This window comes from Rana temporaria, chromosome 4 (assembly GCF_905171775.1).
Source record: "Rana temporaria chromosome 4, aRanTem1.1, whole genome shotgun sequence".
Lineage (NCBI taxonomy): Eukaryota > Metazoa > Chordata > Amphibia > Anura > Ranidae > Rana > Rana temporaria.
This window is the reverse complement of record NC_053492.1, coordinates 450,667,955-450,687,931: the sequence shown is the minus strand read 5'-3', so window position 1 is coordinate 450,687,931 and position 19,977 is coordinate 450,667,955. Positions and strand designations below refer to the sequence as shown.

The 19,977-nt window shown below is 48.7% G+C and overlaps 1 protein-coding gene across 1 annotated transcript in view; it reads left to right on the top strand.

Moving 5' to 3' along the window:
- The window catches only part of LOC120937976 (GTP cyclohydrolase 1-like), a 56,438-nt gene extending 52,554 nt beyond the window's left edge, over positions 1-3,884 (top strand). The window contains exons 5-6 of the mRNA XM_040351564.1: positions 1,052-1,136; positions 3,621-3,884. Coding sequence (XP_040207498.1) covers positions 1,052-1,136; positions 3,621-3,747 — 212 coding nt within the window. The 3' untranslated portion in view covers positions 3,748-3,884. The remainder of the gene's footprint in view (positions 1-1,051; positions 1,137-3,620) is intronic.
- Positions 3,885-19,977: the final 16,093 nt, after the last annotated feature.

Genomic DNA, 19,977 nt, shown 5'->3' with positions numbered 1-19,977 from the left:
GCCCCATCATTGGTGTCAGAGGAAGGAATAGTGCCCCATCATTGGTGTCAGTGGGATTAATGCCGCGTACACACATTAATTTTTCGGCATGTAAAAAACGTCGTTTTTTAAAAATGTCATTTAAAATGATCGTGTGTGGGCTTCACATCATTTTTCGGGTTCTGAAAAACGAAAAAAATAAATCCGAACATGCTGTATTTTTTAACGACGTTTTAAACTAGGACGTTTTTCGGGTTGTAAAAAATGATTGTGTGTGGGCTAAAACAACGTTAAAAACCCGTGCATGCTCAGAAGCAAGTTATGAGATGGGAGCGCTCGTTCTGGTAAAACTACCGTTCGTAATGGAGTAAGCACATTCATCACGCTGTAACAGACAGAAAAGCGCGAATCGTCTTTTACTAACAGGAAATCAGCTAAAGCAGCCCTAAGGGTGGCGTTATCCGAATAGAACTTCCCCTTTATAGTGCCGTTGTACGTGTTGTACGTCACCGCGCTTTGCTAGAGCATTTTTTTTAAACGATCGTGTGTGGGCAACGTCGTTTTAATGATGAAGTTGGAAAAAACAACGTTTTTTCCTAGATGCTGAAAAACTTTGTTTTTTAAATGCCGAAAAATGATCGTGTGTACGCGGAATAATAGTGCCCCATTGTTGGTGTCAGTTTGAGGAATAGAGCTATATAATTGGTGTCAATGGGAGGAATAGCGCCCCATCATTGGGGTCAGTGGGATTAATAGTGCCCCACCATTGGCGTCAATGGAAGAAATAATGCCCCATTATTGATATCAGAGGGAGGAATAGTGTCATGTATCAGTGGAAGGAAAAGTTCCCCAAGGGCCAGATAAAGGCAAGCAAGGGGCCACAGTTTGGAGACCCCTGGTTTAAATGAATGGTCTAGTGACAGGGTCACTTTAATATACATATTGCTAAATAACGCTCTTTCATGAACATGTTGTTTAAAAATTTTACATGAATATCTTCATGTAACATTGTTTGCTGCACCTTTCTGGCTGTGCAGCAGTGCTAATAATCTCCTGTTTTATATATTTACAGTTCAAGAGCGTCTCACAAAACAGATCGCATTAGCCATCAATGAAGCTCTGCAGCCACTGGGGGTGGCTGTTGTTATGGAGGCTTCGTAAGTAATGTCTTCTTCAATGATTTTTTTTTTTCAAAAGGCTTTTATGTATTTCAATGTCATGCATTGATTATTCTATCCAGAGTTTGGCAAGTTGATCTTTCGCTGTAGACGACAGAGGTGGCTTTTCTCTGCAGCGAGCCATTTTGTCATTAAAGATTTGTTCACACCATCGAGCTGCAGTGATGAAAGCAGTCTCAACACGGGATGGGAACAGGGCTGATCCTAGGCAGGTGCGTGGGGTGCAGTGCACCCAGGCGCCACAGAGGTGGGGGCACTGGAGCGCCAGAGTGCTCCCCTCCCTCCTCCTCTCCTTGTCTGTGTCCAGAGGCGGTTCTCTCCGCCGGTCACCGCAACCGCCACTGTGTTTCCTGCCCAAGCCCGTCCCCCCTCCCTCCTCCTGTCAAAGGAGGAGAGCGAAGCAGCGGCTGTCTCTGTGTGGAGAGAGACCAGCCATGCAGTGGCGTCGCTGGGGGGTGGTCCGTGCCTGACGTGTTCTCCCTGTCTGTGTTAGGGGAGCATCTCTGTGTTTGAATCGTTGCTATATAAACATTGTAAAGGGGTGGTGGTAAGATGGCTACGCCCATGTGGGGGCGCCAGAAATATTTCTGCACCCAGGCGTCTGTGACCCTAGGATCGACCCTGGATGGGAAACAATTTTTTTCCCATGTGCCCAGGGGCGTTTTCTGAAATCAGTGGGCCTGTTTGCAAGATCATAAGTTGGACAAAACAAAAAAAAAACAACACCTTGGTCACATCCGATTTTAGTCAAGCACAGGTGGGGGAATTAATTGTGAAACAAAACCCCTATCAAGGCATAGGATTCTACACCTTCACCCTCGGGGTGGCAGAACGTCTAACCCCAGGAATGTGTTCCTAAATTATTAATGCATATGAAAAAAAGGAGGCTGGCAAAAGACAAGGGCCCAGGTTCAGAAAGGACTTAAAGCGGAGCTCCACCCTAAAGTGGAACTCACGCTGATCGGCACCCGCCCCCCCTCCGGTGTCACATTTGACACCTTTCAGGGGGGAGGGGGGTGCAGATACCTGTCTAAAGACAAGTATTTGCACCCACTTCCGGCCACACGCTATGGGCAAAAGACGGGTTTTTCTGACTTCCCGTCTGTCGCCCGTTGTGTGCTGGGAACACTCGGCTCCCAGCACACAGCGTGTGAGCCAATCGGCGGGCGCAGCGCGACTCGCGCATGCGCCGTAGGGAACCGGGTAGTGAAGCCGGAGCGCTTCACTTTCTGGATCCCTCACTGAGGATGGCGGGGGGAGCAGCAGAGAGACGAGCGATCGCTCGTCCCCTGCTGCTGACGGCGCTGGACTCCAGGACAGGTAAGTGTCCTAATATTAAAAGTCAGCAGCAGCGTCCCCCTCCTCTCTGTTTATGTGTAAACAGGGGGAGGGGACCTGCTGTGCATGTGCCGCCGCACTGATCTGAGGTACTGAAGGGGGGCTGCACTGAACAGGGGGCTACACTGAACGGGGGGGCTACACTAAATGGGGGGGCTACACTAAATGGGGGGGCTACACTGAATGGGGGGGCTACACTGAACGGGAGGGGGGGCTGCACTGAACAGGGGAGGGCTGCACTGAATGGGGGGGCTGCACTGAACGAGGGGGGCTACACTCAACGGGGGGAGGCGACACTGAATGGGGGGCTACTCTGAAGGGGGGCTACGCTGAACGGGGGGCTACACTGAACAGGGGGTCTGCATTGAAGGGGTGGATACACTAAAGGGGGGTCTGCACTGAAGGGGGTCTGTTTAACATGCAGAGGGTCCAGAGCTGCAGGGTTCTGTGTAATGTAAAGGGGTCCACTGATGCAGGGTGCTGTGTAATGTAAAGGGGTCCAGAGGCGCAGGGTGCTGTGTAATGTAAAGGGGTCCAGAGGTGCAGGGTGCTGTGTAATGTAAAGGGGTCCAGAGGCGCAGGGTGCTGCGTAATGTAAAGGGGTCCAGAGGCGCAGGGTGCTGCGTAATGTAAAGGGGTCCAGAGATGCAGGGTGCTGCGTAATGTAAAGGGGTCCAGAGGCGCAGGGTGCTGCGTAATGTAAAGGGGTCCAGAGATGCAGGGTGCTGCGTAATGTAAAGGGGTCCAGAGATGCAGGGTGCTGCGTAATGTAAAGTTGAATTAAAACAAATTATTTGTTACAAATAATTTTTTTCCTCTTTGTGTATGTTTAGGTGACCAGGGGGCGAGGGGTGAAGATGGGGGTGGGGGGGTGCCACAGGATTATCTCACACATGGCGCCTGAAAACCTAAGCCCGGCCCTGGTCACAGCCCATTGTTCTCAATGGCATCCGTTCAGATTGGTGCGACTTAATGTCGCAGTGACTCTGAAAAGGTGACTGCGCTACTTTGATGCGACTTGTAAAGATGGATCAAAGTCACAATGGACACTGTGCGATTTTGGAGCCTGATAATCACAGTCTGTAGCTGCAGTCATGGAGTCATTTGGTTTTCCTCTCCCCCCAGGCACATGTGTACGGTAATGAGGGGCGTGCAGAAGATGAACAGCAGAACCGTCACCAGCACCATGCATGGAACCTTCCGGGATGATCCCAAGACCAGAGAAGAATTCCTCTCGCTGATCAAACAATAAGAAGCTGCTCTGTATATGTCCATAATTTTATCATAGACAATAAATTGTAAAAGATTTGGTTCTTAAACCAATGGTGCTGAACACACTGATTAAATTCTCTTATCATAAAAAGAAAATAAAAATGTGTTTTTACATAGTGTATGAGTCAGTGATATGAGTCTACTTGGCACGGATAAGTTTGTGTGATGGAGGATTGTAATTGAATATTTGAATGACTATTGACTTTGCTCGATATACAATACAATGCAAAGAGGCCGCCCTACACTACTTGAATTAGCCGACTCAACAAACATCAGTACTGTATGTTCAATCGACTTTTTGGGGGGTGCAAACTAACTGAAAAAGACTAAAACAAAAACATCATATGCAGCCACTGTGCCAATCATATGCAGCCAACTGTGCCCATCATATGCAGACTCTGTGCCCATCATATGCAGCCAGGGTGCCCATCATATGCAGCCAACCGTGTCCATCTTATGCAGACTCTGTGGCCAGCAAATGCAGCCTCTGTGCTCATCAAATGAAGTCAACTGTGCCCATCATATGCAGACTCTGTGCTCAGCAAATGAAGTCAACTGTGCCCATCATATGCAGACTCTGTGCCCAGCAAATTCAGCCAACTGTGCCCATCATATGAGGACTATGTGGCCAGCAAATGCAGCCAACTGTGCCCATCATATGCAGACTCTGTGGCCAGTAAATGCAGCCAACTGTGCCCATCATATGAAGACTCTGTGGCCAGCAAATGCAGCCAACTGTGCCCATCATATGCAGACTCTGTGGCCAGTAAATGCAGCCAACTGTGCCCATCATATGCAGACTCTGTGCCCAGGAATTAAGCCAACTGTGCCCCATTAATTGCAGACTCTGCTCATAAAATGCAGCCAACTGTGCCCCATCAATTTAAGTCTCTGTGCCCATAATATGCAGACTCTGTGGCCAGCAAATGAAGCCAACTGTGCCCATCATATGTAGACTCTGTGGCCAGCAAATTCAGCCAATTGTGCCCATCATCTGTAGACTCTGTGACCCATCAAATGCAGCAAACTGTGCCCATCAATTGCAGCATCTGTGCCCATAATATGCAGCCACTGTGCACAGCAAATGCAGCCAACTGTGCTTCGTCAATTGCAGCCACTGACCCCCCACTTACCCCATCGTGTTAGCGGGTCAGGTGGCGAACTGTAAGATGTGTAGCGCGGCGATGGATGCTGTGTCCTCTGTGCTTGTCTTCTTTCTGCCTTCAGCCAATCAGGTGAAAAGGGAGTAGCCGCTCCAGGTGGGAACCCAAATGAAGATCCACCGTTGCAGATAACTCAGGTGCAGGCAATGCACTCGGCAAGGTAGGAACAAGAAATGTCTCTGGACAGCCGCACTCTGAACAAATTGTAGCCTTTATTAAAAGAAGGACAGCACTACAAGTCACAGCAAAATTGAAAATAAAACCTGGCCACTGACGCGTTTCGCACTGGAACTAGTGCTTAGTCATAGCTCAGGTGCTTCAAAACCCCCCCCCCCCCCCGCCGCTGTAGTTCAGACTCCCGGCGCTCGAAAAGGGACCGGACGCCTGAATGGGGGGTGGCTACAGCGGCCGTGGATAGATTCATGCAATGCATGAATCCATCCATAGTACACAGAGGGGGTGGCTAGAGAGAGGGGGCGGCACCCGTGAACCCTTAATGGATGACAGTTACAGGTGTTGGCTGTAAGAATACAATAGCCAGCAGCAGGGGATTGTCCATCTGTGCTGTTTAGCGTGGATGGGGGAATCTATTACATTTCTGAGGGGTCTTTTAATCCGCTTGCTAACCGCATCACCAGGATGTATGGTAGCAAAGCGGCTTCCCTGCGCTGGACCACGTACCTAGTATGTGATTTGTGTGACCAGGAAGGGGGCGTGTGCGCAAGCGCCAACCTGGCTATTTTGTGATTTGTCACATCACAAGCCGGTCAGCGGGCCTCGGGCAATGATTGGCCACCGGTACCCACTGTTTGGCTCAGTAATAGGCGTGCGCAGCCCATTACATTAGGGTCTGCACCCCAAAGCTCAAACACACATGACTTTTTCTGCAGCCTCAGCTGCACAGGGCAGTAAATGAATGGGAAGTGCTCTGTGATGAGTGGCTTCCTATTCATTCACAAACGGAAACATAGTAAACATTTTACTATGCTTCAGTTATGAATGGACACAAAAACTCTCAATCTCAAAAGTATTATACAGGCATACCCGTGAGTTTATGTAAAGTGCTTCGCAAGTACGGACATTGCACCACAGCCACAGTATTGCCTGGAAGAGGCGGAGCTGGTGCCCAGGGTTTTTGCCAGTGAAAAGGCCGCAAGTAAAGAGTCAAAGTTCCCATCAGCCGGCCAAGAGTTGCCGTCTGTACACCTAAAAACCTGCCTAAACATAAGTAGATTACTGTACAGTACTATAAACTATGGGCCAAATCCTCAGCCAGGCGGCGTAACCTTGACTTTTTCCATTTAAGTTACACCGCCGCAAATTTCCCAAGTTAGTGCCCGATCCACAAAGCACTTACCTGGGAATTTGCAGCGGTGTAACTTAAATTACGCCGGCGCAAGGCGTTCCTTTTCAAATGGGGGCGATTCCCATTTAAATGAGGCGCGCTCCCGCGCCGGCCACACTGCGCATGCTCGTGACGTCATTTTCCCGACGTGCATAGCGCAAAATTACGTTACGTCGAGCTTTGTGGATTGCGACGGGTCAATAAAGTTGCGTCGGGAAAAAAAAAAAAGATACGGCGCAAAAAAAAAATTCAAAACCAAAAAAAAAACGCGTCGCTGGACAGAAGGGTCTGCTTTTACATGGTGTACTAACTTTAAACTTTGTAAAAGCAGCCCTAAAGTTACGATTGCAAACTAAAACTTACGGAGAAAAAACGAAGCTGAAAAGCTTCGTGGATCTCCGTAAGTGCTAATTTGCATACCCGAGGCGGCATTGAGACGCGATCCGGCAGTGTAAGTCCCTTACACATGTCGGATCTTCTCCCTATCTTTTGGAAACTGATTCTGTGGATCAGTTCCAAAGATAGAAACAGGGATACGACGGCGTATCAGTAGATACACCGTCGTATCTCTTTTGAGGATTTGGCCCTATAGGCCCTGAACCCCCCCGGCCCCCACCCCTCCTCACTTTATGTACATTTTCATTTTACATACATGCTCTGGTCCCATTGCTTACTTAAAAGTGGTGTATATGTTTTGTAATAGATTAATTTCTAGATTCTAGATTTGTGGTTCGTTTCGTTCCGAATAAAAATTTGGACGAATTTTCATTAATTCGGAATTTCGAATGTTATTATAATTAGAATAGTACCGAATTTAAACGAATCCGAAATAACGAAATTCGAATTCGGATGAAATTTGAATTCGAATAGTTTTTGAATCGTTTTCCAAATTCTAAAGAGAATAAAATAGAAAATAGAGGAATAGAATAGAATTTTTTTTTCTATTCTATTTCTTTATTTTCTATTCTATTTGATTATTTTTTGGAAATTGGAAATCTATTCAAAATTTATTCGAAAACGAATAAATGGAATAAATGGAACGAATCCCGAAAATGAATTAAAACGAATGAAACAAATTTAAACTAAACGAATTTATGTAAATAACGAATCAAAACAAATTTTTTCGTTCTGCACATGTCTATTAATTTCTGCTCCATCCAGTCGCCAGTTTTTTGTGTGTTTTTTTTTTTTATACCTCAATGAGAAAATACCGCATTTAGGCCACTAAATGGTGCTGATGATATTGGAATTAATCTATTACAAAAAATATGGGGATATTTTGTTCATCTTGACCAAATAGTTCTGATTCATCCAAGGTATATGTTATAAATAGACCCTAATGCCCTGTACACACGGTCAGTTTTTCCGACAGGAAAACCATGTTTTTTTTTCAGCAGGAAAACGGCTGAAACTTGTGTTTTGCGTCGTAATTGCATACAGACGACCGCGATTCCCGAATTGTTCCTGTCACGAAAATTTAGATCCTGCTCTCAATCTTTTCTTGGCAGGAATTCTGAGGCCCCGTACACACGTCCGAGAAACTCGACGGGCCAAACACATCGTTTTGCTCGTCGAGTTCCTTGTGAAGCCGCCGAGGATCTCGGCGAGCCAAGTTTCCCCATTGACTAACGAGGAAATAGAGAACATGTTCTCTATTTGGCTTGACGAGTTCCTCGTCGGTTTCCTCAGCCAAAAGTGTACACACGACCGGTTTCCTCGGCAGAATACGGCTCCCATCGAGTTTCTGGCTGAATTCTGCCGAGAAACTCGGTCGTGTGTACGGGGCCTCACAGAAAATGAGTGAAGGTGCATACACACTGTCAGAATTCCTGACAAAAAGCTCACTTCACACTTTTCTTGTCGGGAAAACTGATCGTGTGTACGAGGCATAAGGCCCTTTTCACACGGGCGGACCGTTTGGGTCCGCCTGTCAGTTTTTTAGGCGGACCTGATTGGACGCTGGAGCGATAGATGTCAGCGGTGACATGTCTGCTGACAATCGACCCGCTACGATCCGCCAAAGTGTGACGGATGGAAACCCTATTTTACATCCGTCTGGCGGATCAGATGAAAACAGACTCTACAGTCCGTCTTCATCCGATCCCCCATACAGGAGAGCGGCACTCTGACAGGTCGGTCCCAGACTCCCAGCACAGTGTGCAGAGACAGACCTGTCATCTGCCTGCTCAGCAGGGAATCGACAAAGCGATCCCTGCTGAGCAAAACAGAGCTTTACTGCTGATGAGAAAAGCAGTTTATATTTACTAAATAATTGAATTTCCATGTTCTGTGTACTGTGGGAGACCAGATATAGTGAATGCAGGCTCCTGGGTTTAGTAACACTTTAAAGGGATGGTTCAACTTTACCACAAAACTGCCAATGCAGATAAGGGGCATCTGTAGATAAAAACAAACTGAGCAGCTCTGACTAAAGTTGAATAATACACTTGCCAGCCAGCCCAGAGTTGCCGTCCGTCCACCCAAAAACCTGCCTAAACGTAAGTGGATTACTGTACAGTACTATAAGCTATAGGCCCTGACCCCCCCACTATAGGCCCTGACTCCCCCCCACTATAGGCCCTGACCTCCCCCCCCACTCTAGGCCCTGACCTCCCCCCCCACTCTAGGCTAGGGTGACCACATTTCCAAACTTCCATTCAGGGACACACCCCCTCTCTCACCTTCCCCCCAAAAAAGATGAGGGGGGGTGGGGGGTAATGTAGTCCCGGGGTTGATGGGGAATTTGTCAGGTGAATGGGCCACTTGCCACCCATAGCCTGCCACCAGATGCAGTGCTGCTGTCACTCCCTCTGCATGAGCCACCTGCGTAGAAGGAAAGGAGTGGAGTCACTATCTGGAAAGTGAAGATCACACCAGTCCCTGCTGCTTGCCGCTGGGTGCCAGAGAAGGAGGAGGTGCCGAGGTGGGTGGGGACAGCAGTGCTGCACTAGGTGTAGGCCTTGCTTCTGTCCTCTAGGAGTAAATTGTCACTGGTTGCAGGGATGCCAGGCAGCGCTGGCCTTAGCAACCAGTTCCTAAAATGTAGTTATTAGTTAGTAGGGGGCGGCTGTGTCCTCTATTTCATTCCGGGACACTGTATTGTCCCGGAATGAAGGTGCCCGGGACCAGGGACAGACATGTCAATTGCGGGACAGTCCCGGGCAATCCGGGACACGTGGGCACCCTACTCTAGGCCCTGACCCCCACTATAGGCCCTTACCCCCACTATAGGCTCTGACCCCCCACTATAGGCCCTGACCCCCCCCACTATAGGCTCTGACCCCCACTATAGGCTCTGACCCCCCACTATAGGCCCTGACCCCCCACTATAGGCCCTGACCCCCGCTATAGGCCCCAACCCCCCCCCACTATAGGCCATATGACTCCCACTATAGGCCCTGACCCCCACTATAGGCCCTGACCCCCCCACTACAGCCCTCGTAGCCCTTGTATGCCTGTAAATGACTATTACAATTGCAGAACATGCATTGAGAAGTGAAAAAAGGTATTGCTTCACTTTATTTACATTTTTGTTTGCTCTGGTCCCATTTTGTACTTAAAGGTGGGGTATGCCTGTATATGTTTTGTAATAGATTTATTTCTGCTCCATCCAGTGGCCAGTTTTTTTTTTTTGTTTTGTTTTTGTGTTTGTTTGTTTTTTAGTTTTTTTATACCTCAATGAGAAAATAATGCATTTTTGCCACTAAATGGTGCTGATGATATTGAAATTAATATATTACAAAAAAATAGGGGATATTTTGTTCATCTTGCCCAAATAAATGGGTGACACTGCTCGCCTTCTCCATCACAGGAGTGATCTCTTAAAGCGGTAGTAAACACGCTGACTTTTTTTTTCTTAAAAGGTTTACCTGTAGGAAAGAAAAAAAAAAAAACTTTACTACCACTTTAAATGCAGAGCTCAGAGTTACCCTGAGATAAAGTGTATGGCCCCTTTCACACTGAGGCATATTTCAGGCATTTTAGCGCTAAAAATAACGCATAAATAACGCCTGAAATAATCCTGCCCCAGCATTACGTCGACGTTAAATGCCACTGTAATCGCAGCAGCTGGCTGCCATAACCCTGGTATTGTTTTTTTCCCTTAGGCAGCCAGCTTTCAGATGAATTTTACCGCAGCTAGAAGCACACAATGCTTTCCTATGACACCCTTTACACACTACGGTTACCTGCGGAACTGAACTGAATGCGTCCAGCTGCGATGTACCGCAGCTATTGGCACATAACCGCAGGTAACCACAGTGCACTGTGTCAGCTGCGTTTGGTATAAATCTTGAGGGGGAACTCCACACCAAATTTCAAATAAAAAAGCGGGATTGGGTTTCCCCTTCAAGAGCATACCAGGCCATTGGGTATCGTGGGGATCCCCCCCAAAATCCATACCAGACCCGTATCCAAGCACGCCTCCCCGGCCGGTCAGAAAGGGGGGTTCGGACGAGCGAGCGCCACCCCTCCTTAACAGTGCCAGGCCGCATGCCCTCAACAAGGGGAGGTAGGCGCTTTGGGGCAGGGGGGCGCCATGCGGCCCCCCCACCCCAAAGCACCCTGTCCCCATGTTGATGAGGACAGGGCCTCTTCCCGACAACCCTGGCCGTTGGTTGTCGGGGTCTGTGGGCAGGGAGCTTATCGGAATCTGGGAGCCCCCGTTAATAAGGGGGCCCCCAGATCCCGGCCCCCCATCCTAGGTGAATGAGTATGGGGTACATCGTACCCCTGCCCATTCACCTGGCGGGAATTTTTTTTTTTAAAACACACTACACAGGGTTTTTAAAGTAATTTATTCTGCCGGGCCTCCGCTTTCTTCTTTTAAGCTCTTTTACGAACGGGGGGGTCTTTGACGTCTTCTGCTGGGGGGGGTCGCGGTCTTCACCGCCATCTGGTTCTCTTCCGCCAGGGGGGCACTTTCTTCTGCCTTCTTCTTCTCTTCTCTTCTTCGATGTTGACACGTCCCTTCCTCCCCGTTGTAATGACTTGTGCGCGGCTCACACCGATTTATATAGGCCTCTTATGACGTCACAGTCCCATCATGCTCCAGGTGGTAACGATATAAGGGGGCGTGGTCACCGGGTGATATCCACCCCCTTATGTCGTTACCACTTGGAGCATGATGGGACGTCATAAGAGGCCTATATAAATCGGTGCGAGCCACGACCACGGCATTACAGCGGGAGGAAGCGACGTGTCAACATCGAAGAAGAGAAGAAGAAGGCAGAAGGCAACAGAAGCCCGGAAGGGGAAAGGAAGCCGTATCTCCTATAAAGTAATGAGTAGATCAAGAGATAATGGGGGGGTGCTACTTCCAGATCCCCAGAAATATTATGAAGCAGCAGCAATAAAAAGAGTTATAGACTGGGGGCCATATTTTGGTACTTTTTAGGCGGGCAGCGCGTAAGCCATTTACACTACGCCGCCCCAACCTACAGGAGCAAGTGCTGTATTCCCCAAACACTTGCTCCGTAGTTTGGGGCGGCGTAGTGTAATTGGCCCGGCGTATCCCCGCGTAAATCCAAGGGGGCGGCTTGTATTTAAATTAAGCGCGCCCCCGATTCGAACGAACTGCGCATGCGCCGGGCTTAAAATAGCCCAGTGCGCATGCTCCAGTTCTCGGCGTAAAACGTCAATGACGCCGACGTGTGCGTCATTGACGTAAAGTCGTATTCAAGAACGACTTAGGGAAACGACGTACCCGACGGGAAAAGACGAAGCGGACCCGACGCCATACTTAACATGGCGTACGTGGGACTGGCGTAAGGTTACCCCTCATATAGCAGGGGTAACCTTACGCAAACGACGTTAGCGACGGTTACGCGATGCAAATTAGTTTGGGAATCGGCGTATCAGGCTCATTTGCATAAACAAATGAGACCTGAACGTAAACGCCACCTAGCGGCCGGCTGGGTAATTACATTTAAGATCCGACAGTGTAAGTGACTTACACATGTCGGATCTTAAGCGTATCTATGCGAAAATGATTCTAAGAATCACCCGCATAGATACGCTGGCCAAAAAAGAGAGATACGACGGAGTATCCTGAGATACTCCATCGTAACTATACTCAGAATATGGCCCTGGGTCCATAATACATCACACAAGAAATGGGTGTCTCTAGAAGATAATATGAGTAAAACGGAGTTAGGCCAGATTATTTGGATCCCAAAAAAATTATAGAGACCTCCCTAAGGCACTTGCCCCAAAAACAACAGAAACACTAAAGATATGGGATAAAGTAATTAAAGATATGAAAGGGCAATATAATAGCCCACTGATGCCCCTGACAGGAAATAATTATTTCCCACCGGGGAAAAATAATAAACTGTATCTAAAGTGCCCACTCGGATAGATTGAGGTTAAAGGATGTCTTACACGGGAATAGGCTATGCCTATTAGAAGAACTACGAGAGAAATACGGAACATCGCAGTGGGATGGGTGGAGATATATGCAGCTCCAACATTTTACTGAATCTCTTCCAAAACCCCTTTGAAACGTGGAAAGATTAAATCCCTGGGAGAGATTAATAGACCAGGGAGGGATGAGCAGAAAAGGGATGATTTCTAAAATATATAGGCTGTTGATATCTTCCAATGAGGATGGGCTAATACAACCCCTGGAAAAATGGGACATAGAATTAAACCAAACAGTTCCAGAGAGGCTGAAGAAGAGGGTAATGGACTACGTACACTCTACCTCAAAGGATACAAAAGTGAAAGAAATTAATTATAAATTATTGACCAAGTGGTACTATGGGCCAGATGCACAACCAGCGGGCGCAACTTAAATGTTCCGATTTAAGTTACACCGCCGCAAAATTTCTACCTAAGTGCCCGATCCACAAAGCACTTACCTAGAAATTTGCAGCGGTGTAACTTAAATCTGTCCGGCGCAAGGCGTGCCCAATCTAATGGGGCGAGTCCCATTTAAATTAGGCGCGCTCCCGCGCCGGACGTACTGCGCATGCTCCCGACGCTATTTTCCCGACGTGCTTTGCGTTATGTTAAGTTGCACCGAGTTTTGTGAATCGCGACGAGTAAAAAAGAGATGCGGCGGGAAAAAAAAAATTTAAAAAAAATTTGACAGCGACGCGGGAAAGAAGGGTATACTTTTACATGGTGTACTAAGTTTACACTTTGTAAAAGCAGCCCTAATTTTGCAACGGCAAACTAACACCTACTGAGAAATAACGAAGGGAAAAAGCTTTGTGGATCTCCGTAAGTGCTAATTTGCATACCCGAGGCTGGATTACGACGAGAAATGCCCCCAGCGGCGGCTGCGGTACTGCATCCTAAGATCCGACAGTGTAAAAGTATTACACCTGTCGGATCTTCTGCCTATCTATGCGTAACTGATTCTGTGGATCAGTCGCATAGATAGAAACAGGGATACGACGGCGTATCAGAAGATACACAGTCGTATCCCTTTTGTGGATCTGGCCCTATGTCCCCACTAAAATGCATAAAATAAATAATGATGCATCACCCCTGTGTTGGAGGGAATGTGGGGAAGAAGGAAATCATGCCCATATCTGGTGGCAATGTAGATTGATCCAAACATACTGGGTGGAGGTACTAGGTCTAATGAAACAGATAGAAGGGAAGGAGACAGGATTAGATCCCTGGAAAGGCTTATTCCATGCAATGGAAGTCCAGAGGAAAGAATACAGAGCCGCCCTTACCCCATTTCTATTAAACGCAGCGAAAGCATTAATCCCGAGATATTGGAGAATGAAGGAACCACCAAGGATAAAGGAATGGTTTAGAGAGGTAGATAAAATAAGGGTAATGGAGGAATTAATAAGTTTTCAAGAGCAGGGCCGTTTGAAGGAATTTGGGGGCCCGAAGCAAAATGGACATAGAGGCCCCCCGGGTCCGTACCACAGCAGGAGATTCAGTTTCCTGTTCCCAGCCGGATTGAAAGGAAGTGAGCACTCAGTGTGCACTTCCTGTTAGTCCGGCCGGGAACAGGAAACTGAATCTCCTGTACCGCGTGGTACCCGACCTGAGTCCGGACTGATAGGAGGAAGGAAGAGGAGCTCGGCCACGCTACAGAGAAGGGGAAGTGACGACTCAAGGCAGCAGTGCTGCAGGCTCTCTATAGAGCGCTCAGGCAGCTGCAGCATATAGGAAGCACAGCAAGGGCCCTGCTTGGGGCCCCAGGCCAATTCGGGGCCCCAGGCAATTGCTTGGTTTGCCTGCCTTGTAGCGACAGGCCTGTTCAAGAGAATGCAGAAATAAGATTTCAAGAAACTTGGGGGAAATGGATAAACTTTAAGCAATCTCCGAGATTATGGGGAGTGAAGAAAATCTATAGGACGGCACCTAGGAGGGGATTTTTTCTCTTCTTTCCTCTTTTCTCTTTCCCCCTTTTTTTTTTTTTTTTTTTTTTCACATAATATGAAGTGAGAAGGGGGAGGACAGAAAGGCCCCCACCTCACTTCCTTAAAAAGTAAGGATACACATATGGGCACGGGGATAGGTATGGGATACATTATAAAAGGGGTAATCCCCCCCCTTTTCTTTTTTTTCTCTTGGTCTGATGACAAGAGACACATAGGTATATATACAAGGGGATGGGTTGGGCGCAGGGGGGGGGGGGGGGGCGATGACCAGGTATGGACTATATGGAAGTACTTAGATAGACCCCCCTCGCTCCCGTTCCCTCTTTTCACTAAAGGAGAAAAGGAAAGAAGGAGAGGAAGGACTCTAAATTTAGATGGAGTTCCCTCTCTTCTCTTTTTTTTCTTTCCTTCTTCTCTCTCTTTGAGATTAATGGAGATTAAATAACCGATCCTGTCAGAACGCGGTGACGTAAAACACAACGACGTGCTGAAAAAAATGAAGTTCAAAGCTTCCAAGCATGCGTCGACTTGATTCTGAGCATACGTGGATTTTTAACCGATGGACGTGCCTACTAACGATCGGTTTTGACCTATCGGTTAGGAATCCATCGGTTAAATTTAAAGCAAGTTGGCTTTTTTTTAACCGATGGTTAAATAACCTATGGGGTCCACACACGATCGGTTTTGACCGATGAAAACGGTCCATCAGACCGTTGTCCTCTGTTTAACCTATCGTGTGTACAAGGCCTAACACATCCCTATACACACCAAAAGTGGAAGAAGTAGCCATAGAGCCCCTTCCAGCCTTGCAAATGTGGGCCTGTGCATTCAAGACGTAATGACCCCCGGTCATGAAAGGAATAAATAAAAGAGGAAGCAATTCAAATGTAAATATACCAAGGGCCAGATTCACAAAGAGTTACGCCGGCGTATCAATAGATACGCCAACGTAACTCCGAATCTAAGCCGTCGTATGTCTAAATGTAATCTCAAACTGAGATACACTTAAACATGCCTAAGATAGGTTTTAGGGTGCAATATTTAGGCTGGCCGCTAGGTGGCGCGTCCATTGAGGTCGGCGTAGAATATGCTAATGAGTAGTTACGCCGATTCACGAACGTACGCTTGCCCGTCACAGTAAAGATACGCCGTAAGCGATACGCGGCGTAAAGATAAACATGCCCCCTAGGTGGCGTATCCTATGTTAAGTATGGCCGTCGTTCCCGCGTCGAAATTTTGAAATTTAACGTTGTTTGCGTAACTCGTCGGTGAATAGGGCTGGACGTCAATTACGTTCAGGTCGAAACCAATGACGTCCTTGCGACGTCATTTAGCGCAATGCACGTTGGGAAATTTTAGGGACGGCGCATGCGCATTAGGTTTGGCGCGGGAACGCGCCTAATTTTAATGCTTTCCCCACCCTACCCGGCTGATTTGAATTACGCGGGCTTGCGCCGGGGGATTTACAATACGCCGGGGGATTTACAATACGCCGCCGCAACTTTACAGGCAAGTGCTTTGTGAATCAAGCACTTACACGTAAAACTTGCGGCGGCGTAACGTAAATGAGATACGTTACGCCGCCGCAGATCTACGTGAATCTGGCCCCAAATTTTTATTGTGTGTTTATGAAATTATAATTATGGACCTATGCAGGCACGGACTGGCCATTGGGACTACCGGGAGTTTCCCGGTGGGCCGATGGCTCAGTGGGCCGGTCAGGTGCAGTCCCTGAGCCACTCCTCTCTGACAGTGAGTAATCGCGATTTCACTCCTGTCAAGAGAAGCAGCAGCCGTCACTTGCTGGAGTGAGTATTAGCCTTTCTGCTCCCTCCCGCCCTATAGGGGGAGATAGACAGCCGGCAGACTTTCCTTCCTCTCTCCCCTTATCACTTGTCACTTATCACATTATCACCCTGGTGCAATGGGGGACACTTTGATGCAAGGGGGAAACTCTGATGAGGGACACTCTAATGCAATGGGGGACACGCTGATGTAAGTGGGGACACTCTAATGCAAAGGGGGCTCTCTGGTACAAGGGGGGGCACTGATGCAAGGGGGGGCACTGATGCAAGGGGGGGACACTCTAATGCAAGGGGGCACTCTGATGCAAGGGGGAACACTCTGATGTAAGGGGAGACACTCTAATGCAAAGGGGGCTCTCTGGTACAAGGGGGGACACTGATGCAAGGGGGGACACTCTAATGCAATGGGGCACTCTGATGCTAGGGGGAACACTCTAATGTAAGGGGGGACACTCTAATGCAAAGGGGGCTATCTGGTGCAAGGGGGGACACTCTGATGCAAGGGGGGCACTCTGATGTAAGGGGGACTGTGCATTTAAGTGATAATGACCCCCGGTCATGAAAGGAATAAATAAAAGTGGAAGCAATTCAAATGTATATATACCAAATTTTTATTGTGTGTTTATTAAAATAATAATAATGGACCTATACAGGCACGGACTGGCCATTGTGACTACAGGGAGTTTCCAGGTGGGCCGATGGCTCAGTGGGCCACTCGAGCCGCTCCTCTCTGACAGTGAGTAATCGCAATTTCACTCCTGTCGAGAAGTGAGAAGCAGCAGCTGTCACTTGCTGGAGTGAGTATTAGCCTTTCTGCTCCCTTCCACCCTATAGGGGGAGATAGACAGCCAGCAGACTTTCCTTCCTCTCTCCCCTTATCACTTGTCACTTATCACATGACTGGAGAGAGGAACAATGCTGCCTTTATGGAGAGCTGTGAATGAGTACATGTGGGAGGGGACGAGAGGGGGGCACTCTGATTCAAGGGGGGAACACACTGATGGGGGACACTTTGATGGAGGACCACCTGGTGCAATGGGGGACACTCTGATGCAAGGGGGAAACTCTGATGAGGGACACTATAATGCAATGGGGGACACTCTGATGCAAGGGGGGCTCTCTGATGCAATGGGGGACATGCTGATGTAAGGGGGGACACTCTAATGCAAAGGGGGCTCTCTGGTACAAGGGGGGACACTGATGCAAGGGGGGATACTCTACTCTAATGCAAGGGGGGCACTCTGATGCAAGGGGAACACTCTGATGTAAGGGGAGACACTCTAATGCAAAGGGGGCTCTCTGGTACAAGGGGGGACACTCTAATGCAAGGGGGCACTCTGATGCAAGGGGGAACACTCTGATGTAAGGGGGGACAGTCTAATGCAAAGGGGGCTCTCTGGTACAAGGGGGGACACTGATGCAAGGGGGGCACTCTGATGTAAGGGGGGACACTCTAATGCAAAGGGGGCTCTCTGGTGCAAGGGGGGACACTCTGATGCAAGGGGGGGATACTCTGATGCAAGGGGGGCACTCTGATGTAAGGGGGACTCTCTGATGCAAGGGGGGACACTGAAGGGGAACACTAATGCAAGGGGTATCTCTGATGCAAGGGGGACTCTGATGGGGGACACTCTGATGCAACGGAGACTCTAATAGGGGATACTCTGATACAAGGGGGGCTCGGATGCAAGGGGGACTCTCTGATGCAAGGGGGGGCTCTGATGGGGGGACACTGATGTAAGGGGGACTCTGATGCAAGGGGGACACTTAAAATTAAAGTGGGCCGGTCTGGATGAAGTCCAGGGCCAAATTTCTGTCCCAGTCCAGCCCTGGACCTATACACATTTTTTTCCTTTTCCAACTATATATACTCTGATTAAACCAAGAGTCCTTTGGTAAAATCAATTGGCCAGAAGTGAAGATCTAGTGATCCTCTCGCTCTTTGCTGGCACACGTTGACCAAGAGATTCCAAGCCTGCCCACCACGGCAAGGTAGACTCTTCTAGGGCAGGACCTACACTAACTACACTAAGCTACCCTACTGGATGCTAGTCATGTAGTAGGCCTCATCCTATAATCTATGTGTGGGATCTACTCTCTCCTAATTTATTTGTCTGTCTGTGTGCATCTATCTAAAGCATGGAGCGGTCAGTTTATGTACATCTGGACGTCGTCTGTTACTGTAGGTCAGTATGTTGACCAGTGTGTTAGTAAAGAAATGTTAGTCCTGTTTTTACCTGGGCATGTAGCCCAACTTATATGCAAGGCACCCCATTTTCTCTGGACCCTCTTGGTGGTAGATGAGTGCATATAGGTGGGGCCAGGGGGTAGTACCATTACGCTGGGCGTGGGGGAGTGTGGACAGATGAAACTTGGGGGGAAATTCCACTGGCCACACTCACCCTATACTCAGGGTGGTAGCGTCCCCTCTTGGTGGTAGATGAGTGCATATAGGTGAGGGCAGGTGGTATTACCAGTATGCTGGGCGTGGGAGTGGGGGCAGATGAAACTTGGGGGGAAGTTCCACTGGCCACACTCACCCCATACCCAGGGTGGTAGAGTCCTCTCTTAGTGGTTGATGAGTGGGTGTATTGGGTTGTGAGGCAGTTGATCCAGAGGAAGACGAAAAACCCCAGCAAAGCATAAGCCAATGTGCTCCAGCTAGGGATAAAAATTCCTTCCTGATCCCGCGAGAGGCAATCGAATATTTCCTGGATCAGCCCTGTGTGTGGGGGAGGGCGGGCAATTGGAGCCCCACCCTCGGTGGTAAGTGAGTGGAGATGTGGGTGTCGGTGTGTGGAGAGCGGGGGAGGAGGCACAATCCCCCTGGGCATGTAGCCCAACTTATCTGCAAGGCACCCCATTTTCTCTGGACCCTCTTGGTGGTAGATGAGTGCATATAGGTGGGGCCAGGGGGTAGTACCATTACGCTGGGCGTGGGGGAGTGTGGAAAGATGAAACTTGGGGGGAAGTTCCACTGGCCACACTCACCCTATACTCAGGGTGGTAGCGTCCCCTCTTGGTGGTAGATAAGTGCATATAGGTGAGGGCAGGTGGTATTACCAGTATGCTGGGCGTGGGGGAGTGGGGGCAGATGAAACTTGGGGGGAAGTTCCACTGGCCACACTCACCCCATACCCAGGGTGGTAGCATCCCCTCTTGGTGGTAGATGAGTGGGTGTATTGGGTTGTGAGGCAGTTGATCCAGAGGAAGGCGAAAAACCCCAGCAAAGCATAAGCCAATGTGCTCCAGCTGGGGATAAAAATTCCTTCCTGATCCCGCGAGAGGCAATCAAATATTTCCTGGATCAGCCCTGTGTGTGGGGAGGGCGGGCAATTGGAGCCCCACCCTCGGTGGTAAGTGAGTGGAGATGTGGGTGTCGGTGTGTGGAAAGCGGGGGAGGAGGCACAATCCCCCTGGGCATGTAGCCCAACTTATCTGCAAGGCACCCCATTTTCTCTGGACCCTCTTGGTGGTAGATGAGTGCATATAGGTGGGGCCAGGGGGTAGTACCATTAGGCTGGGCTTGGGGGAGTGTGGACAGAT